At 48.3% G+C, this 18,954-nt stretch overlaps 2 protein-coding genes and 1 pseudogene across 2 annotated transcripts; all 3 read right to left on the bottom strand.

Moving 5' to 3' along the window:
- Window positions 1-215: 215 nt before the first annotated feature.
- On the bottom strand, window positions 216-1,173 carry LOC143390338 (olfactory receptor 6F1-like; annotated as a pseudogene).
- Window positions 1,174-8,319: 7,146 nt separating this feature from the next.
- On the bottom strand, window positions 8,320-9,283 carry LOC143390343 (olfactory receptor 1C1-like). Its single transcript, XM_076842779.1, has one exon. The coding sequence runs from the start codon at window positions 9,281-9,283 to the stop codon at window positions 8,360-8,362; it is 924 nt and encodes a 307-aa protein (XP_076698894.1). The 3' UTR covers window positions 8,320-8,359.
- A 7,968-nt stretch (window positions 9,284-17,251) lies between these two features.
- On the bottom strand, window positions 17,252-18,169 carry LOC143400177 (olfactory receptor 13G1-like). Its single transcript, XM_076857497.2, has one exon. It carries the CDS (start codon window positions 18,167-18,169, stop codon window positions 17,252-17,254), a length of 918 nt encoding a protein of 305 aa, XP_076713612.2.
- Window positions 18,170-18,954: the final 785 nt, after the last annotated feature.

The following is an 18,954-nucleotide window of genomic DNA, read 5'->3' on the forward strand; positions in this document are numbered from 1 at the left end:
GAGCCTGAGTCAGGTACCTTCCCCCATCACAGCGCTGTCCTAAGGCACCAGAGGCAGAGCAGACGTGGAACAGCTGTCCAGTGGAGTTCAAAACACAAGTACCATGCACGGGTGGCCACGTTAGGTGGTATCAACAGCAGACTATGGTTTTTAATGCTTACCATTTGCACATGAGTTTGAGTTTCCATTCTAAACTGCTTTTCTGTGTTGATAACTCAAAACTCCTGTCTGTTACTGGTCAAGAGGAATCTCCTCTGTGCCAGAATTTTCCTGAACGTTTTCTTCACGTCTTTGTTTCTCAGGGTATATATGAGTGGGTTCACCAGCGGGGTGACCACGCAGTAGAACACGGAGATCACTTTGCCAATGGTGAAGTTGTACTTGGCTGGAGGGAGGACGTAGGCGAAGATGATGGTGCCGTAGTAGATGGTGACCACGGTGAAGTGGGAGGCACAGGTGGAGAAGGTCTTCTTCCGAGCTTCTAGGGAGGGCAGCCGGAGGACGGTGGCCACAATGTTGCCATAGGAGGACATGGTGAGGAGGAAGGAGCTGAGAATCACCACAGAGCTGCAGGTGTAGCCCAAGGCCTCTGCTAAGAACGTGTCTGAGCAGGAAGTTTAAAAAGGGGGTCTGAGTCACAGAAGAAGTGGTTGATCTTCTGGGGGCCACAGAAGTTCAGGCGAGAGATGAGTATGGTAGGTAGGAGGGTGGCCGAGAAGCCCCCAACCCAAGACCCAGCTGCAAAGCGCAGGCAGAGCTGAAGGCTCATGAGAAGGGAGTAGTGGAGAGGGCTGCAGATGGCCACATACCGGTCGTAGGCCATCACCGCCAGCAAGATGCACTCAGTGGCCCCCATGGAGAAGAAGAAGTAGTACTGGACAATGCAGCCAGGGACAGAGATGGCCGCGCCCTTGGACAGGCAGGTGGCCAGCAGCTTAGGTACCGTGGCTATGGTGTACCATATTTCCAGGAAGGACAGGTTTCCTAGGAAAACGTACATGGGTGTCTGCAGCCTGGCCTCCACCAGGACAATGAAGATGATGAGGGTATTTCCCACGAGGGAGAGCAGGTACTCGGCCAGGAATAGCGCAAAAAGCGTGTGCTGCAGCCAGGGCGCTCCCAAGAACCCCAGCAGAAGGAATCCCTCACTGCTGTCCTGTTGGCCAGGTCCATGCTGCATCCTCTGGTCGGAAAGGAGTCGACCACACTCAGGACCTGGGAGACTTCACCTGGGCTGTCTGGCCGATCCTCAGGAACAGCCTCCCATGGGGCAGTTCTGGTAATCCACGTTTTACAGATGAGGAAATGAGGGGGTCAGCTGTTTTCTTAGGGGTCTCTTCACCCTTCAGTGGCAGGGTGGGTTGGAACCCAGGAAGGTGGCCCCAGGCCAGTCCAAACTTGTACATCAAAGGACTGATCCTGGCATGGCCCTGTCACTGGAAACTCACCTCCCAAAGCACAGAGGGTGCCTGAGAGACCAAGATGGGGGCCTGCCCTTCGGGAAGGAGGAGTGCCCCCAGCTTCAGCCTGGGGACCCCTCATCTGCTCCGTCAGTCAAGGGCGGGCGGAGAGGGTGGTCTCCGTGAAACCAGCCTCAGAGCACAAAGCAGGGGTGGAGGGGACATGAGCGGAAGATGTCTGTTCACAGGCACTCTTCACCCCCCCAAGTTCTGGCTGACTTTTGAATCCTTGCACCTGTTATTTGCATCTGTCAAATAGATTCTTAAGGGACCAGAAAGCTCTAGAGAAGCGAGGATTCCCAGAAGGTACACCGAGGTGTCTCAGTGCCAAAAATCCAGATGATGATATAAAGGAAAAAAATATCTGGGTAGCCATCCTAAAAATGTTCTCGTATGTGTAGAATGGGATGGAAGCGTTTATAAAGTCTGTGCGGAAACAACACAAGCATCTGTCTCCAGCATCATCGTGAAAACAACAGCTGAGTGCGAAGTGCAGTCAGCTGGGTCCTGTCTGTCTACCTCCTGCTTTATTTTTATTTTTTTTTTTAAATTAATTTTTATTGTAGGTTGTTCAAAACATTACATAGTTCTTGATATATCATATTTCACACTTTGATTCAAGTGGGATATGCGCTCCCATTTTTACCCCATCCTGCTTTAGAACGTGGAGATTCTCAGTCACCAGACCCACAGGCTCCCCCATGGCGTCCACGTTCCCTGCAGTGCACAGGGGAAGAAGGGAGGGGAGCTTTCATTGACGGATCTTGGAAATTATTCGCTACAGAGTTAGAAGATCAAGTAATGTTAATGTGGTTGGGGATATCAATTCTAAAATTTTTTTTATTTGCTTTAATCAGTTATACATGACAGTAGAATGCATTTATGCACTTTGCTATACATAGATGGGATATGATTTCTCATTTTTCTGAGTGTACCTTGTTATAGGAACATATTGGTCATGCAGTCACACATATATATAAAGTAATGATGTCTGTTAGTCACCTAAAAATGCTGACATTTTTTTCATATTTCTGTAACAAAATTTAAATTGTACTTCTTGCTACACCACAATCCAACAGCATTTGAAATGTCACACCGTCCCTCCCTTTTCCTAAGTCTTTTCCCTAGTCACCTAGTCCTCTGTACTGACAGGCAGGCTCCATGTTCCTCTGCTACAGAAACTTAGAAAGTGAAGAGAGAAAATATCTTCTAAACCAAGCAATACTTTCATTAAAATAAAACTCAAGTGCAAAAAGCAACTCACACTTTATTAATTTGGTGGTTTTAATGCATAGCCTGCAGTCTTTGCTCCCATGTGGAGGAGGTCCTGCTAGGCCACGAGCATCACTACTCGGCAGTTATGGGCCTGGCCCTTTCCTATGGGCTACTGGGGAGCGGGTGCACAGCTTTTCCCTGGGTACACTCACGTGCTGTTGTATTTTGCTCATTTTCAGAAATGTGATGTTGTTGGTCAAATAATCTTAGTCCTTCTTTTCATCGAGGCCATGGATCAAATCAAATGAACCCATTGCCTCATCGACATAGCGGGGACCTCCTGGCGGCTGTGCTGTTCACCAGCACACAGCATCTGTGTTACCAGTTAGCACCCCAGTCTTTGCTTGTCTTTCTCCCCTGTGGTCGGGGCTTGGGAGGGAAGGCCAGGGAATCTCCCTGGGGGCTTCATTAGGACTTCTAGGCCTGGGAGAGCTGGGCTCAACTTTGGGCATCACAGGGGCTCCCTGAGGACTACACTTTCGTGAGGGTCACAGTTGCTCTCCCAGGGACTGAGGGAGAGCAGAGGAGACCTTAGGGATGTCCCCAGGCCCCAGGCCACTGCAGCTGCCCTGCCTGTGGCACTCCCCTTAGAAACAGGACTGATGCAGCCCTCGCCCAGCGGGCCCTGGCTCCCCGCCCAGCATTGCAAAGTGGATAGCAGGAGATGGGGCTGCTCTCTGGCCCCACAGCGAGGTTGTAGCACCAGGCGCCCTGAACACACATACAAAGCCTCTGGCCACCAGGACGTCTCCTTCACAAACACAGACCTAAAACACAAAGGGGCCCTCATCCTTCCATAACAGTGAATGAGCTTAGGGGGACAAGGCCTGCCCCCAGGAGGTGGGCGTAGCAGTTGGCAGGGTCTGGGGATGGGGGGAGCACCCTGGGTGTCAGGAGATGATATGGATGCGTGCACAGCGACAAGGGGACCTGGAAAGAAGTATGACCTTGTTCAAGTCGATCCAAAAAAAGTGGTCTTTGACCTTCTTAATTTACTTTTTATTACATATTTAAAGGATCATTTATGGGGTAGAAAGTCATGATTTTTCTGAATACAAAAAATCAAACCAAACTAATGAAAATAGGCATGAATCTCAAACACTTAACACATTCGTGATGAGAACATTGGAAGTTCACTCTCAGCGATATGTAACACACAGTTCTTATTGTCAGCTGTACCACCATGTTGTGTAATAGACCTCAGAAAAGTCAGACTTCCTCCTGCCCAGCTGAGGCTGCCATCCATTTCTGCCGTCCCCTCCTCCCAGGCCCCCACCCTGGCACATGGAAGCTGGCCTCTGCTCCTGGGAGGTGACCTTTTAGGGTCCACCTGTGAGTGAGAACCGGAGGCCTTTGGGTCTCTGCTTACCTCACTCGGCATGACATTCTCTGGCTCCATCAATGTCATCGCAAACTACAGAATTTCTCTTTCTTTGAAGCTGATTGATAGGAAAGCCCTGGTGTGAACAACCGCACCTTCCCTGGGACCCATCCATCTGTGGGCACTTAGGTTGGCTCGTTGGCATCTATGTGTAACACCACATCCCACGTGGCAGGCCAGCTGTCCCTCTGACATGCTGACTTCAACGTGTTTGGGTAAATACCAGACCTGAAATGGCTGGTGATAGAGTAAGTCTTTTTTTTTTTTTTGAGGAATTGTCTATCATTTTCCATATTTGCTGTAACAAATTGCATTCGCACCAGGGGCTCATTTTTTTTCACTTCCTTGCCAATACTTACTTTTCATCTTTTTGATAACAAACTTTTTCTTTCTTTCTTTTTTTTTTTTTTTTTGGTAGCGGGGATTGAACCCCGGGACACTTAACCACTGAGCCATGTCCCAACCCTTTTTATATTTATTTACAGACAATCTCTCACTGTTGCTGAGGCTTGCTTCAAACTCACCATCCTCGTCTTAGCCTCCCATTGATAACAACTGTTTTAACAAGTCGGGGTGATGCCTCATGGTGGTCTAATCTGCATGTGCCCAGTGATCAGCCCTTTTGGGCGTGTCTCCATGTCATGGCAAGAGTGCAGTAAATCACCAAGTGGACCTTAAAGCAGGAGGCGGAAACTTGCTTCACCATGTTTGTCCTTCCCAGTGAACCCACCCTGATTTGTCTGTGTTGATTCTGTTCCCTGTGGCTTAATAGTTCCTTTCTAGTTCACTGCCCGCAGCTCTTGGGGAGCAGCTAGGGTTGTCTCTGAATGCAGTCATGTGCTCAGTGAGACCCTTTCACCTCCTCCTGTCTTGTTTGGGCCCTCTGAGGTCCCTTTCTGTGCCATTGCTCTGCTCCAGTGCCCTGCCAATGGGCGGTTTGGGGCTGTTGACCTGGGGGCTTTCCCTGCTCACACTTGGTTTCGTGCTGGCTGCAGGATCTCATGCTTACTGAGGCATGTTTCTTCTGCACCTCTTCTGGACCTCTGGTTCAGTTTCTTCAGGAAAGTTGAATTTGGTCCAAGCCTCGTCTTATTCACTGAGACGATTACACATTTTTTACCTGAACGTCGTTTACTGATCTTTTCATAATGACCCACCAGCATCCTGGGGGCTACAGGCTACTTGACCGCAGTGAATGACCCTTTTGATGTGGGGTTGAGCTTGGGTTTCTAGGATTTTGCTAAGGATATTGCATGTACGCTCATGAGGGGAATTGGCCTGGTGTTCTTTTATAGATGACTCTCACAAACACAATACTGTGCAACAGAAACCAGGCCAAAAAAAAAAAAACTGCCATCAGCAATATAATTTAGCTCTTGTACACGTCAAGATAGACTGTGCCTGCAGTTGAGTGATGTGTCTTCCAGGACTGTGAATGAAAAGCATTTGCTTTGTGTGATTTGGCTGTGGTTATCCATAGTCTTCCCTTTGTTGGAAGAACTGTAACTTCACTCAGTACTAAAGAACAGAGGAGGACAGCCAGGGGGCTGGGAGGAGGAAACGCCCTGGGGCAGCAGACCTGACCCACGCCAGCCCCACAGCCAGCTAGGCACTGCTGCCCCTCATCCGCCCACCCCAGGAGAGTCCAGGAGGGATGGCTAGCAGCTGAGCCTGTGGCCTGCCCTGGGGACACAGGCAAGAAAAACTAGTGGAGCCAAATGCTTTTGCAATTAACTTTAATAAGATTCCTCATGGTGATTTCTAGTGGAAAGACATCTGAAGGTCTTATTTATGGAATGTGCGTAGGCTACTATGCCTAGTTCTCCAGGTTGCTTATGTAACACATTTAGAATCAGCAGATACACAACATGGCCTGCTGAAAGAGTTCAAGGACAACTGAGTGCTGTAACAGTCAGACCGTGGAGAGTTCTCCTCATTCACACATAAATCATCCTGTGCAATGCAATGACCTGAGTGGGATCAGGAGGCCTCACAGTTGCATCTGGCTCAGGGTGCGTCTTGAAGTGGTAAATACAGCTTTGGGAGCTGCACAGATGGCCTCAAGCTTCACGCTTTGCCAGTGTCTTGCAGTCCTCTGCAGGCTTTGAACTACTAGTAAAATGAAAACTGGTTAAATCTCCAGTTCTCAGGAGTCCAATTTACCACCTCAATGGGAAAGAAGGAATTTGCATTCCCCAGAAGTTTTGAAGGATGCGAAGGCACTATATCATGAAAACCAGGCTAATGACACTGGGCGGTATCTCTCTTTTGCTTCTTCTTTTCTTTGTTTACCGAGTGGCATCTTGGTGCCCGTTTATCTCCCAGTCTCTGCTGTGCTCTAAGGAGTCCCTGGTGTCCGGCCAGACTGCTCCCTCCACCGCAGGAACCACTGTCGTCTTCCTCCGTTCTACATACTTGTGCATTTCATATTTTTTCCTTTTTCTTCAAGAACGTGTGAGATGAGCAGAAGCACATTTAGAGAGCACTCCCTGTGAGTGGTGGCACCCCAGGTCCTCCGAGCCTCCTTCCTGGATTTGCTGAAGTCCACCCACAGCCAGGTGGAAGTTGCAAAGTACTTCTGAAAGGAAGATGTGCATTTCCCCTGTGGAGTACCTTTACCATTTTAGTTGACTCTTGGATGTTTAGAAAAGAAAACCCTTAAATAATTACTCTGAGGTCTCTATTTTGGTTCAGGGAAGCTACTAAACAGTCTGCACTTTCCCATGACTCTGTAATGGGTAATTCAAGGGCTCGAGGTGATGGAGAGAAGAACATGCCATCTAAAGAACGCACAGCAACGGGGACAAGGATGAGGGTGGTGCTTGTACCTGCTGATAGATCCACCTTCATGACGATGTCACTCAAGGCAGGGCTGGCTTGAGTGACAGCTGAAAGCCTGACACACATAATCTCCATTTTCAGAAGGATCCCCTTTCTAAACCCATCATCCCAAATGATTTTCCACACCTAAAATCCTAGCAAAGCATTAAGTGAACTTCTGGACAGGTGACCTTTTAGGTATACAGATAGGAAGCCAGTCCTGTGGTCATTAGGTAGAGCTGAAGCTATAAGCCACCTCCCCATACATTATTTATTTACTTACTGATTTGCCTTCATGAATCTACATTCTTTATCCATATTGTAAGCTAGATAGGCATGTTAAAAGAGCTGAAGTTTATCTGCCAACTTGGTTGGGTTTTGTGTTGTTTTTTTTTTTTTGAAAAACATTTTTTTTTCTTCGAAGGGATTTAAACTCTTGCATCTATATTTGTTTTTCCTTGGGAAGGTGTGAATTTCTACTAGGTTTTGAAAGTGGAATGTGTGTGTTCACTTGAGCATTTACAGAGGCACAAAAGCAGACATTTTGATTCTGGAGAAGGACAGGTGACAATCCCAAAGGTGAACTGGAATGAGTGAGTCCCTAAGCACTAGGGATTAGAGCCATATCCTACATAGAGTTTATTCAACGGAATAACTGCTGATGTAATCACTTTTGCATATTGCATATTGATTTGCTATTAGCAAGACAGGATGGAACAAAACTCAGAGGTTTGGAGCAAGGCTTCCCCTTGATGAGGTCCTGTTACCTCCGAAGGAGGACAGTCCATGACTCTTCCTCGGGAGTGGGCTGCACCAGGCACATCTGCAGAGGGCTCTGCCAGCTTCTGCCTGTTGGCAGGGAACGTGATTTGAGCAGAAGGTGATCTTCCTCTATGCCAGAAACAATTGGGCACACATGTGACAAGGACACGGTGGACAGAATGGGGACATTGAGGTGTGTAGAGAGAGAGCAAAGTGAAGGAGTGTTCCCTAGACAGGGAAGCATTCCCGAGAGCTCTTCAAGAAGAGCCCTGCTCCCACCACCCATGGGTCTGCACTGGAGCCCAGCCGCGGTTCAGTCTGAACCTCGGATGCTGCCCCAGCAGGACTTATCCTCATCTGGACAGCTTGAAGTTTGATCACACCTCACTGCACTGAAGTCAGGGACCTGGCAGTCCCCACCTGCTTCTCCAGAATGCACCGTCCTAATCCTGACCATGGGGTTCCTGGGTCGCCCAGTGCTTGCTCAGGCAGAGTGTGAGGATACACACAAAGCACTGGACGCAGTTTCCAGTGTGAAGAGGCATCCGGGCGACCATCTGCCCTGATGGCTGTTGCGGTGCCCATGTGGGACATGCCTGCCTTGGCCCCTTGCCCTGGCACTTGGATTTACCTCTGGGTCGTGGTCACCGCTGAGAGCAGCTCACATACAGAGTGTCTTCTGCAGAGCTGCCTTCACATCCCTGCTCCTGAGGCTGTAGATGAAAGGGTTCAACATGGGGGTGACAGTTGTATACATGACAGCCAACAGGGCATCTCTCTGGGGTGTGTGTGAAGAGGTGGGGCTGAAGTAGACTGCGATGGCCGTGCCATAGACTAGCACAACCACTGACAGGTGGCAGCTGCAGGTGGAAAAGGCTTTCTGCCTCCCCTGAGTAGAGGTGACCTTCAGATTGGTGCAGAAGATGAGGCCATACGATGTGAGGATGCAGGCAAGGGGCGTGAGAGCCAGCAGACTCCCCACCGTGAGAATGACCATGATGTTGAGGGACACGTCTGAGCAGGAGAGCTGCAGGAGAGGGTTGAGGTCACAGAAGAAATGGTGGATGACATTGGAGGCACAGAAGGACAGGCGTTCCATCAACATGGTGTGCAGGAGGGCATGAAGGCAGGTGACCACCCAGAGCCCTGCCACCAACCGCAGGCAGAGCTGAGGGCTCACTATGGTGGCATAATGCAAAGGGTGGCAAATGGCCACGTATCTATCGTAGGCCATCACACAGAGAAGGAGGCTGTCCATGTTCACAAAAGAAATGAAGAAGAAGAGCTGGGCAAGGCAGCCTTCGCGGGAGATGGTCAGGGTGTCAGTCAGGAGGTTCACTACCATTTTGGGAACTGTTGTGGAAATAAAGCAAATGTCAACAAAGGCCAAATTACTAAGGAAGAAATACATGGGGGAATGGAGGCGGGGGTCACCGCCGATGGCCAGGATGATGAGCGCGTTTCCCAGCACGGTGACCAAGTACATACAGAGAAAAAGCAGGGCCAAGATGTGCGGATGTGCTGAGGAGTCCGAGAGCCCCAGGAGGACAAATTCCCCGATGGCTGTTAGGTTTCCTCTTTCCATCTTCCCATCGAATCTAGAAGAAGAGAACATTTAATGGTGGAGCCCCACAGGATCCTCATGACGTGTGGGGGACTAAATGCCACCCTAACCCTTGCTACCTCCGATGTTTGCCACTCATGTCTGTGTCTCTGGCATCATGTCTGCATACGCACAGAAACATCTTGCGACTCAGTCTCAACTGCTTTCAAGAAAGCATGGTTTCTTCCCCAATATTGGAAATAAACGGTGACTAATGCCCATTTTTAACTGGACCCGTTATTTTCATTTGCCGACAATAATCACATTGTCCATACCGACCTTGTTAGAAAGTTGCTTATTTTGGCAGCCATGCTGGTTGCCCCGAGCAGATTTAGTTACTGTGGCTGAGCAGTGTCCCTTGCTCACCTGATGTATCCCAACCAGGATGGCAGATGCCCTGTGCCAGCTTCTTCACTTGGGTGGGAATAAATGTTGGTGTTCCCAGGCCCCCACTCTGGCTTCTTTGCTCTCTGCTGGTCATTGCTCAGTGCCTCTGCCAGGTATGCAGGCTCCCCTGACATCCCACACCCTTTCAGGGGCTTTAGGCCCTTCAGCCCAGCACAGCCCTGTGCCCTGCTCTCCCTAGGAGATGTGATAGTGCTCCTGCCCTACGAGAATCCTTCACCAAGTGTCTTGCAGCCTCACAGTGTCTCTACTCTCCAAATGCTTACTATAATATGATGTAATTAATACCCGCTTTTATTCTAAATATTATCAAGGTATAAGTTTTTATAACTATTGGCAAACAAGTAATTATCCATCCATTCACATGACCAGTGTCTTCCTTCAATAAATATGTCCCAAACACCGCCTACAGTCCACGTTCTGGGCACAATTCATTTGACACTGAATATTATTTTTTCTGACTGGAGTTGAATTATTGATTAAGTTATGTGTTCCAGAACGTTCTTCCTGACATTGGGGGCTTTTAATTTTTTTAAAAACTTTATATTTTTAGTTTATATTGTTGTAAATCTAACTGGCTATTATGGCCTTGAACAGGACATGTGGCTATAAAATCACAGTGGCTGGTGGGGACATGCCATTTTTAGTGCGGGTGTTATTATTTCTCACAGTGTCCCTGATTCACCTAAGGCTTATTTGTTATTGATTTTACATTTAGGATCCTAATGAACTTCTTTATAAAACATGTCTGGTGTGTACATATTGGAGACCCTTTCTAAGTCTCAGGAGGTTCTTCCAAATTCAGAACTTGTATCTGCTTCTTATGTTTTATAGGAATATTCACTGTCATCCTCCAGATGTGTGATATAGGAGGAAGACCTCTCCTTTCAAATACACAACCATGGAACAGGGTGCACAGGCCTCCTCTGAAGGCCCATTCAGGAGGCCTCCTTCTTTCCACCGAGCTCCTGTGCCAGGCAGTGTAGGAAGCACCGGTAACGCCTTGCCACTAACTGGAACATACATTTGCTCTTTACCCAGCCACCAGTCCCAGCTTGCCCACAGCCTCCGACCCGCACAGTTCCCTCCCTCTGATCGCTATAGCCTCTAACTAACTTCTCTCTACCTCTTCACCCAAGCGCAGGTGAGTCGGGATGAGGTCTGTGTTGGGCGGGGTCACTGCACGCTGGGCAGTTGCCCACTCTGGAGTAAGGGGCTTTGCTGGCTTCCTCTGCTGCGGGACGATCTCTCCTGCCCTTTCCCCATCCTGTGATCAGGCTGAAAGCCCCTTTCATGACCAGCATGGAAGCTCACCTTGTTTGTCTGCTTCCCTGTGGCCAGTGTCCTGCTGGAAGAAGAACCTGCACATAGTTGGTGACACACAGTGCTATCGAAACAGCTGAGGTCACATTCTGGAGCAGCACCTGACTGCACCAGCCTGTAGTTATCGGAGAGAGCACTACAGCGCCTCCCTCACGGCACCTCTGTGAGCTCCAGGGTGGCTTCCTCAACCTGGGCTTAGCCCACTCTTCCACGGGAACCTTGACGGTGCCATTACAAAAGTCTGAGTGTCATGATTCTGGGACTCACATACTCAGGGTGTCTCTGATGAGACAGAGAAGAGCTCAGAGTACGTACCCTTCTTGTCGGGAGGAGATCCATCTGTACGTTTTTATTCTCTCTGAAGGTCCGACCAAGAGAATGGAGGTGGACTTGCACACGGGTTCAGATCCTAAGAGGAGATTAACAAGGAGGAGAGGAACCGGAGGGACAGGGGCGCGCTCCTCTCTTCTGGGAATAGCAGTAATTTGTTTACCTGAGTGACTCAGAGGGACAGGCCATGATCAAGGCACACTTTGTCCCTTGAGCTCAGCACTGCAGAGGCCATGTGGAGTTCTAATTTCACCTCCTCACAGCTTTTCTCATGGTGATAGTTGTTTCTCTCTGTTTGGAAGAGAAGGCAAGCCGAGGGTCCAACAGAGCATGCCAGGAAAAGCTTTAAAATCTACGAAGTTTCTAAGACAAATTCTCCTTATCTTCTACATGACATTAAAACAAAATGCTTTGTAGAATTCAAACAACTAATTAATATTTGGGCCTGCGTGTGTCTGACTCCAAAGAGGGTTCTCTGTGTCCCTGAGTTCCTTTGGCACAGGCAGGGAGTGGTGACTGAATTTTATGGGGATGGATAATTAAGTTTGTAGGTTTTCGGTTTCAGTGTCTCATCTTTTCACTTATTACCTCAAGCTATATTTTTTAAAAGTAAAACATTTTTATACACAAAAATGGTCTATCTGAAAAAATAAGTCAAGGAAACCATTCCATGAAAGGTAGCATTTTAAAAAGCACTGCAGTATAAATTTAACAAAGGAAGTGAAATCTCTGTATTGAACCCCATAAAACATTGATGAAAGATATTGAAGAAGATGCAAATAATGGAAAGATATCCAGTGTTCATGGATCAGAAACACTAATATCAAAACAGCAACACTACTCAGATGATACACAGATTCTTTGTGACCTCTATCAAAATTCCAAAGGTGTTATTCATAGAAAGTAGAAAACAGCCCTATGATCCTTATGAAACCACAAAAGACCCCCAATAGCCTGCAAATGAAAAGAAGTCCCGTCTCCTAAACATATCTGACTACCCAGGTTCTTTGCAGCAGCGTTCACATTAGTCAAGGCATAAAAAATAACCTAAATGCCCGGATTTTGCCCATGGGTAAAGAAAACATGGTATACTGTTGGACTGAAAAACCATTCAGTCTTAAAAAGGAGATCCTGTCATCTACCAAATCCAGATGAACATGGAGGGCTTTATACCAGGTGAAATAAGTCAGACAGAAAAAGAAAATCACCTGCCCCCACTTAGGTGTGGAGTATAAAACAGGAAGGAAAGGGAGAGGAAGGCAATGAGGAGGAAAAGGAAAGGGGTGGGGGCAGAAGGGAAGGGAGAGGGAAATGTGGGAGTTTCCAGGCAGAGAAAGCAGAAGAGACAGGGAGAGAGGTCAGAGGACACAGAGTATCAGACATGAAGAAAGCACAACCCTAGAAATCCAATCACAGCTTGGGGGCTAATGTAAGAAATGTAGCATATCTGAGGTTCCTGCTGAACAAGTGCATCTTAGCAGCTTGTCCAGGAAATACCCACAGGAAAAGCAGCAGGGTCTGTGAGATGAAGAATACCTTACTTTGCTTGGCGGTGGCCTTTTCTCAGTCTGTGTGTATCCCACAAAACTATGCTGTGTATCCTAAGTGCACACACAATAAAAGTTATTTTAAAGGTAAAATGTGTTTATCAGAAAGTCAATAAAAACATGTTACTACTAAAATGTATGTAGTAGGGTATCACATTTCCTATTGGATATGTATTCAATATAGTCATCATATAAAGCCATTTTATATTAAATCTCAACAAGAAATTGAAGAGTACAGCTAGATGTCATGAAATATGCAGTTGCTTAAGTTTGTGACAGTAATGTTTTACAAGGATGTGTGTGGCCAGAGCAATGCCCTGCAGGAGGTGGAGTTGTGGCCAGTGCGGGCAGCAGCCAGGAGGCAAGGGTGGCGCTGACCCTGATGGGCAGGAGTGGAGGGCCGCTGATCGAACATGATCCAAAAATGAAATTGAGCAGGTAGATAAGTGGGCAGCACTTAGGTTACGTTAAATTTCACTGCATGGTATTGAATGATAATGGGCTGATCATCTTCCACGGGAAATTTGAATTAAAAAATGGATCTTAAATTAAAAAAATTATTTTCACATTTGAGGTTACTTTTTTCTTTCCTGAAAAAAAAGCCTACTTTTATAGTTAGATTGTACATGATGCTGTGAATGATGTCTCAACAAAATCCTAATTCCCAAATTTCTGGGAAAGACTTAGTGGCACTTTATGGAAAATTAACAAATGAAATTGTAAGCGGCATACTCTACATGTCAAGGAGCATTTGACAATCTTATTTCCATGTAATGGGCTCCTCAGTGCACGCACACTTCACAACACGCTAACTGTGGGGAATTGGATACTGCATGGAGTGTGCTCTTCCCTGGGCTCTTTCCACTCCGCCCTTGGCTACTTGCATGCCCTGACTTTCAGCACTCCCCATCCTGCGCACACTTGGAGGCCCATTTGAAATGCCACATTTCCTCATATGGCTCCTGGGGTCCTCCCAGCTCCCACACAAATCTATCCCATGACCATGCTCCATGCTTTCCAAGAATGCAAAACCCCACTTGAAAGAGCAGGGTGCTGCGGGGGGGTCACGATTCATGAGCTCAGTCCTGGGGTGAGCTCTATGACCAGAAGTCTTAAGGCTCATCACCTTCTCAGTACTTCTCTTTCCCATCATAAACTAAAGTGGATCATGACCACTATTTCATGTTAGAGGTGGTGCAATGCCATCTGCCCTCTGTCACACATTTCTGATATTTTGAACATTGTTGCAGCTGCTGCTTACAGGAGAAGTTTCACAGTCCAACCACAGCCTCAGGACAAGACTGAGTGCACAGCAGCACTCTAGGCGAAGCTGCTGGATTGCACCTGCCTCTGAGTGATGTGGCCAATGAGCTCCCTCAAGTCCCCCGTCCACATGACGGGGCCATATCTGCCTGGGCAAAAGGAAGCCTGCCATTGAAGCCCTTACACTAGATACTTGCATGGGGCCACTGTGACAGTGAAGCGAGGACCAGGGAGGGCACTTTGGGGCTCCCCAGAGCACTCCTATATCTGAATTTTAGCTGACCATGTTTTGTTTACATTCATGCGGTCCGTGTTTTATCTGATTCCTGACCTGAGGCTGAGATCTGTGAGGTCCTAGATTGTGGGTCCTCTTCCATAATGCAGGAGTGAGCTGAGTTCCAGGTGAGCCTGAGTATGCCCTCTAGACTGCCCCCTCCCCTTGCTTCAGCTGGCCTGGACACAGCATTTCCAGAGGTCAGGAAGCTAAGAGCCCCCTAAGTTTGCAATAGAGGATGCCTGGAGATGGGGGTGATGGTGGTCCTAGTGGACTAAGCTGGAAGCCACTAGTGTCTGTCTGAAACCAGTGGAAACCACTGACCTTGGGCCTGCTGAGCTTCCAACAGCTGATGTCTTTGATATTGGAGGGCAAGCCTTTACCTCACCAAGCTAAGGCTGCCATTTTTCTAAACATGTGTCCTATGAAGAACTGAGATGTTTGGCTCCTCATGACCACCAGTGGCTCCTCCCTGGCCTCTAGGCACCTTTCCCAAGCCTTAGACTACCTGCCACTCTATTGCACAAGGATCCATAAACTCTGTCCTTGGGGAGTGGACACTAGGCTTGCTCCTGTCTCCCTCTTGGGCTGCTTAGTGAATAGACCCCAAATTCTGCCAAGTTCATCTTTGCAGTGACCGGCACCTGCACAAGGGGCACAGTGGGCCTAGCTGGATAGCAGAGGCACTGATTCATGTGGCTTTCATTCTTCTCAGCATCTCTCTGTCTGCTCTGACCTTTGAATGAGTTGGCCATTCAATGTTGTTATGAGAAAATGGTAAGTTTAAATTATTACTGTGGATCTCACCGTTTATCTGAAAAGGGGGCAGCACCATTTTAAATGCAAATCTTTATGCTGATCCAACAAGTCACACAACTCAAGGTTCCCATCTGTAAATGCATACGCGGAAACTGCACAAAACTACCTTCATTTGTTTGTATTTCACTTCTCGGTATTTACATATGCTGCTGAAGTTCCCATCTGAAGGTTGCTGGCAAGTTGGGCTAAAAGCAGAGGCCACCTTTCCCATTAGCAGCATCCTTCTCCCTCCACCCACATCCTTGTTTTCAGGAGAGAGTTGCTAAGGCAGAGAACGAGGCGAGGAAGCACCATGGGATTCCTAGGTGCTGCTTCTTTTCCACCTTCTGTTCCAGAGCAAGTTAGGTGGGAGTGAGAGTGGATCTCATGACTCAGCCCATTCCAAGGCCAGATGCTCACCTTCTCCTGTTGGCCTTGAGTCCTGCTGAAATCCCACCCTTGTGGGTCCACCTGAATGCCCTGCTCAGGGGCAAAGCGAATGCTGTATGCAAATTGGGAAGCAAGAAAAGTCAACTCTGCCTTACAGAAGAATGAAATTATGGCATTTTCAGGTAAATGGATGGAGCTAGTGGACATTATGCTAAGTGAACTAAGCCAATCCCCCAAAAAACAAAGGCCAGATGTTTTCTCTCATCTGCTTATCAATAGTGTGGCAGGGAAATAGGGAAGAATGAAGGAATTTTGATTTGTGTAGAGGGGAGTGTAAGGAGAGTTGGGGCTGTGGGGATGGGAAGGATGGTAGAAAGAGACAGACATTATTACCCCATATACATGGACGATTACACTACTGGAGTGAATCTGAACCATGAACGGCCATAGGAATGAGAAATTGTGCTCCATTTGGGTACTATATGTAAAAATGCATTCTATTGTAAAAATAATTGATTGATTTAAAAAAAACATGTTCAGGGAGTAAAATATTAAGTTTTAAGATAGTTGGACTGGGCATGCAGCTCAGTAGTAGAGACTGGCCTAGCACATGTGAGGCCCTGAGTTCAACCATCAGTATTGCAAAGAAAAAAAATTTAAGATGGCAACAATAGCAATAAACCTAGCACAAGGCCCTTCTGAGCAAGGTCAGAGGCCCACAAAGATGGTCTTATTCAAGATTTTTGGGTGGAGGATTTGGGTCTCTAGAGTTCCCCAGTGCACCATGCAGGGTCTGTGGTCAGTGACTGGATGCCCCATAGGGCACACCGGGAGTGTAGCTTTGAATCACCTCTTTGAAAGTCCCCTGTTCCCCGATGGGCAGAATCAGAGCTTCTGGGACAGGAGTCCCCTGTGCTTCTCCTCTGCTGACAAAGCCTCCCACAGGAGCCTGGCCAGTAGCCCCATGAGCCTTCACACTGGCCTTTACTGCAAGGTACCATGTGATTCATGCTCTCGCCATTAGGTGCAGGCTTACTAAGAATTGATGTTAAGAACACAAGCATTTTTTATGATAATTGATAGTTCTTGTATTCATGGAGCAAAAATTCTAAAGCAGGCAGCAATGAAATGATGGTATTATTTTAATTCATCTGCATAGATTTAAAAATTACTGCCTCAAAACCTTGACTGTGACATGGGTTTCAAGGAGGGAAAGCTGTGCTGTTCCTGTGACAAATATTTTCCACGGTGACAAAATATATTTCTCTGCTGTGTTGGGGTTGGCTCATAGACTAGTGCATTCTTTCACATCAGCAGTGACATTCATCATGTATGCACGTGGGACACGCAGGCTGCTGTAAGTCACTGTGTCCATGTACACAGGAGAATTGTAGGTGTGCACTTTACACACACTGGGAGAGTGCAGTGAGGTGTGTTTGTGAGTGTGCTGTGTGTGCGGCATCATAAACATGTTCACAAGAGGAGAACGGAGTTGTGGAGAAGACCAGGGACAGAAAGAAGCATCAGGAAGGGAAACTGGGGACGGAGCTATGAAAGCCCCTCAAGCCTGAGACATGTGACGCTGACTCTGGAGGACAGAGGTGATGCCCCCTGAACCTGCTAACACTTCAGAAGCACCTTCCTGACCCCTTCCTGCATCTCCTTGTTGCGGAAGCTGTACACAATGGGGTTCAGCGTGGGTGTCACCAGGGTGTAGAGTGCGGCCACCACCTTGTCCTTCTCGAAGGTGTAGCTCGAGGCGGGGCGGATGTAGGTGTAGATCATGGGGCAGTAGTAGAGGGACACCACAATGAGGTGGGACGAGCAGGTGGAGAAGGCCTTCTTTTTGCCCTCCGCGGAGCGGATGTGCAGGATGGCCCTGATGATGAAGCCGTAGGAGATGCAGGTCAGCGTGAAGTCCCCCACGGCCAGGGTGATGTCAGCTACGTACACCATCACCTCGTTGATCCTCACAGGGCTGCAGGACAGGGCCAACAGGGGGGGTATCTCACAGAAGAAGTGGTCAATGGTATTCGGCCCACAGAAGGTGAGCCTCAGGATGAGACCCGTGTGCACCCAGGAGTTGGTGGCGGCGATGGCCATGACAAAGCTGAGCAAGGCCATGCACGTGCAGGGGTTCATGATAATTCTGTAATGAAGGGGGAAGCAGATGGCCACGTAGCGGTCATAGGCCATGGTGGTAAAGAGCACCATCTCGGCCCCCAGGGACCAGGTGAAGAAGAAGAGCTGGGACATGCAGCTGCCGTAGGAGATGGTGCTCTCCACGGATAGCATCGTCCACAGCACCTCGGGGATGATGCTGGTGGTGCAGACGATGTCCATGATGGCCAGCCCCAGGAGGAGTATGTACATGGGCGTGTGCAGAGCGGTATTGCAGATGATGGCGACCACAATGAGCATGTTGCCCAGGAACGCAACCATGTAGATGAGGAGGAGGACACAGAAGAGCACGCCCTGCAGCTCTGGGTTCTGGGTGAGCCCCAGCATGATGAACTGAGTGACCACAGTGTGGTTCATCCTGCCTGGGACAGGTGCCAGGGGCTGCTCGGTGCACCACAGGGGTAAAGGACCAGGGGGTGTTGCCAGGGCACACTGGGGAGGGGGTTGTGCATTGCGATATGAATATAGGTTGGTGAATGCTGCAGCCAGAATCCCTTAGAACGGAGCTCTGGTGTCCAGGCAGGGTCCTCTACTCTCCAGGCAGGTTCCACTCTCTGGTGCGTGGTCTTCCATGGGAGACTGGAATAAACTAATGGCAGAGGTTGGGGAGAAAATACAAGAGAAATAAATTACTTAAGTTCACCAAGCTATGTGATACACTCATGATGAAGGGACGTTCATGCTGTCCCCGGGGCTGGATGGACTCGGTGTGCAGGTCCACAGGGCACACAAGGTACATCTCCATGTTCTCCACACAGGCTTCCTTGCTCTGTTTGTTGGTTGAGAGAAAAGCTCTGTGGGCAAATGCTAGGCTCTCTCGCAGTGTCCAGCCAGGGAGTGAGCTAATACGTATTTAAAATTCATAGCAAATTTAGCCAAATATGTCCCAAAAAAGCAAGAGATGGGCAGAAAATCCATGGGGTTCCAGGCACACGTTCAAGCTGAAATCAAATGGTTCTCTTAATGAGCGTCCACTGTTCAGGTGGTGGGCATGGCATAGTCTGTCCCAGGCACGTGGACATGCTGGTCCTGGTTAAGCACTGCTTGGCCACTGAACCACATCCCCAGACGGTTTCTTTTTTTTTGAATTTTGAGACAATATGTTGTGAAGTTGCTTAGGGCCTTGCTCAGTCGCCAAGGCT

The sequence above is a fragment of the Callospermophilus lateralis genome, chromosome 5 (assembly GCF_048772815.1).
Source record: "Callospermophilus lateralis isolate mCalLat2 chromosome 5, mCalLat2.hap1, whole genome shotgun sequence".
Classification (NCBI taxonomy): domain Eukaryota; kingdom Metazoa; phylum Chordata; class Mammalia; order Rodentia; family Sciuridae; genus Callospermophilus; species Callospermophilus lateralis.

What these genes read in the sequence shown, in the direction of transcription:
- LOC143400177 (XM_076857497.2), bottom strand. Translation starts at nt 18,169, where the DNA reads ATGAACCACACTGTGGTCACTCAGTTCATCATGCTGGGGCTCACCCAG.
- LOC143390343 (XM_076842779.1), bottom strand. Translation starts at nt 9,283, where the DNA reads ATGGAAAGAGGAAACCTAACAGCCATCGGGGAATTTGTCCTCCTGGGG.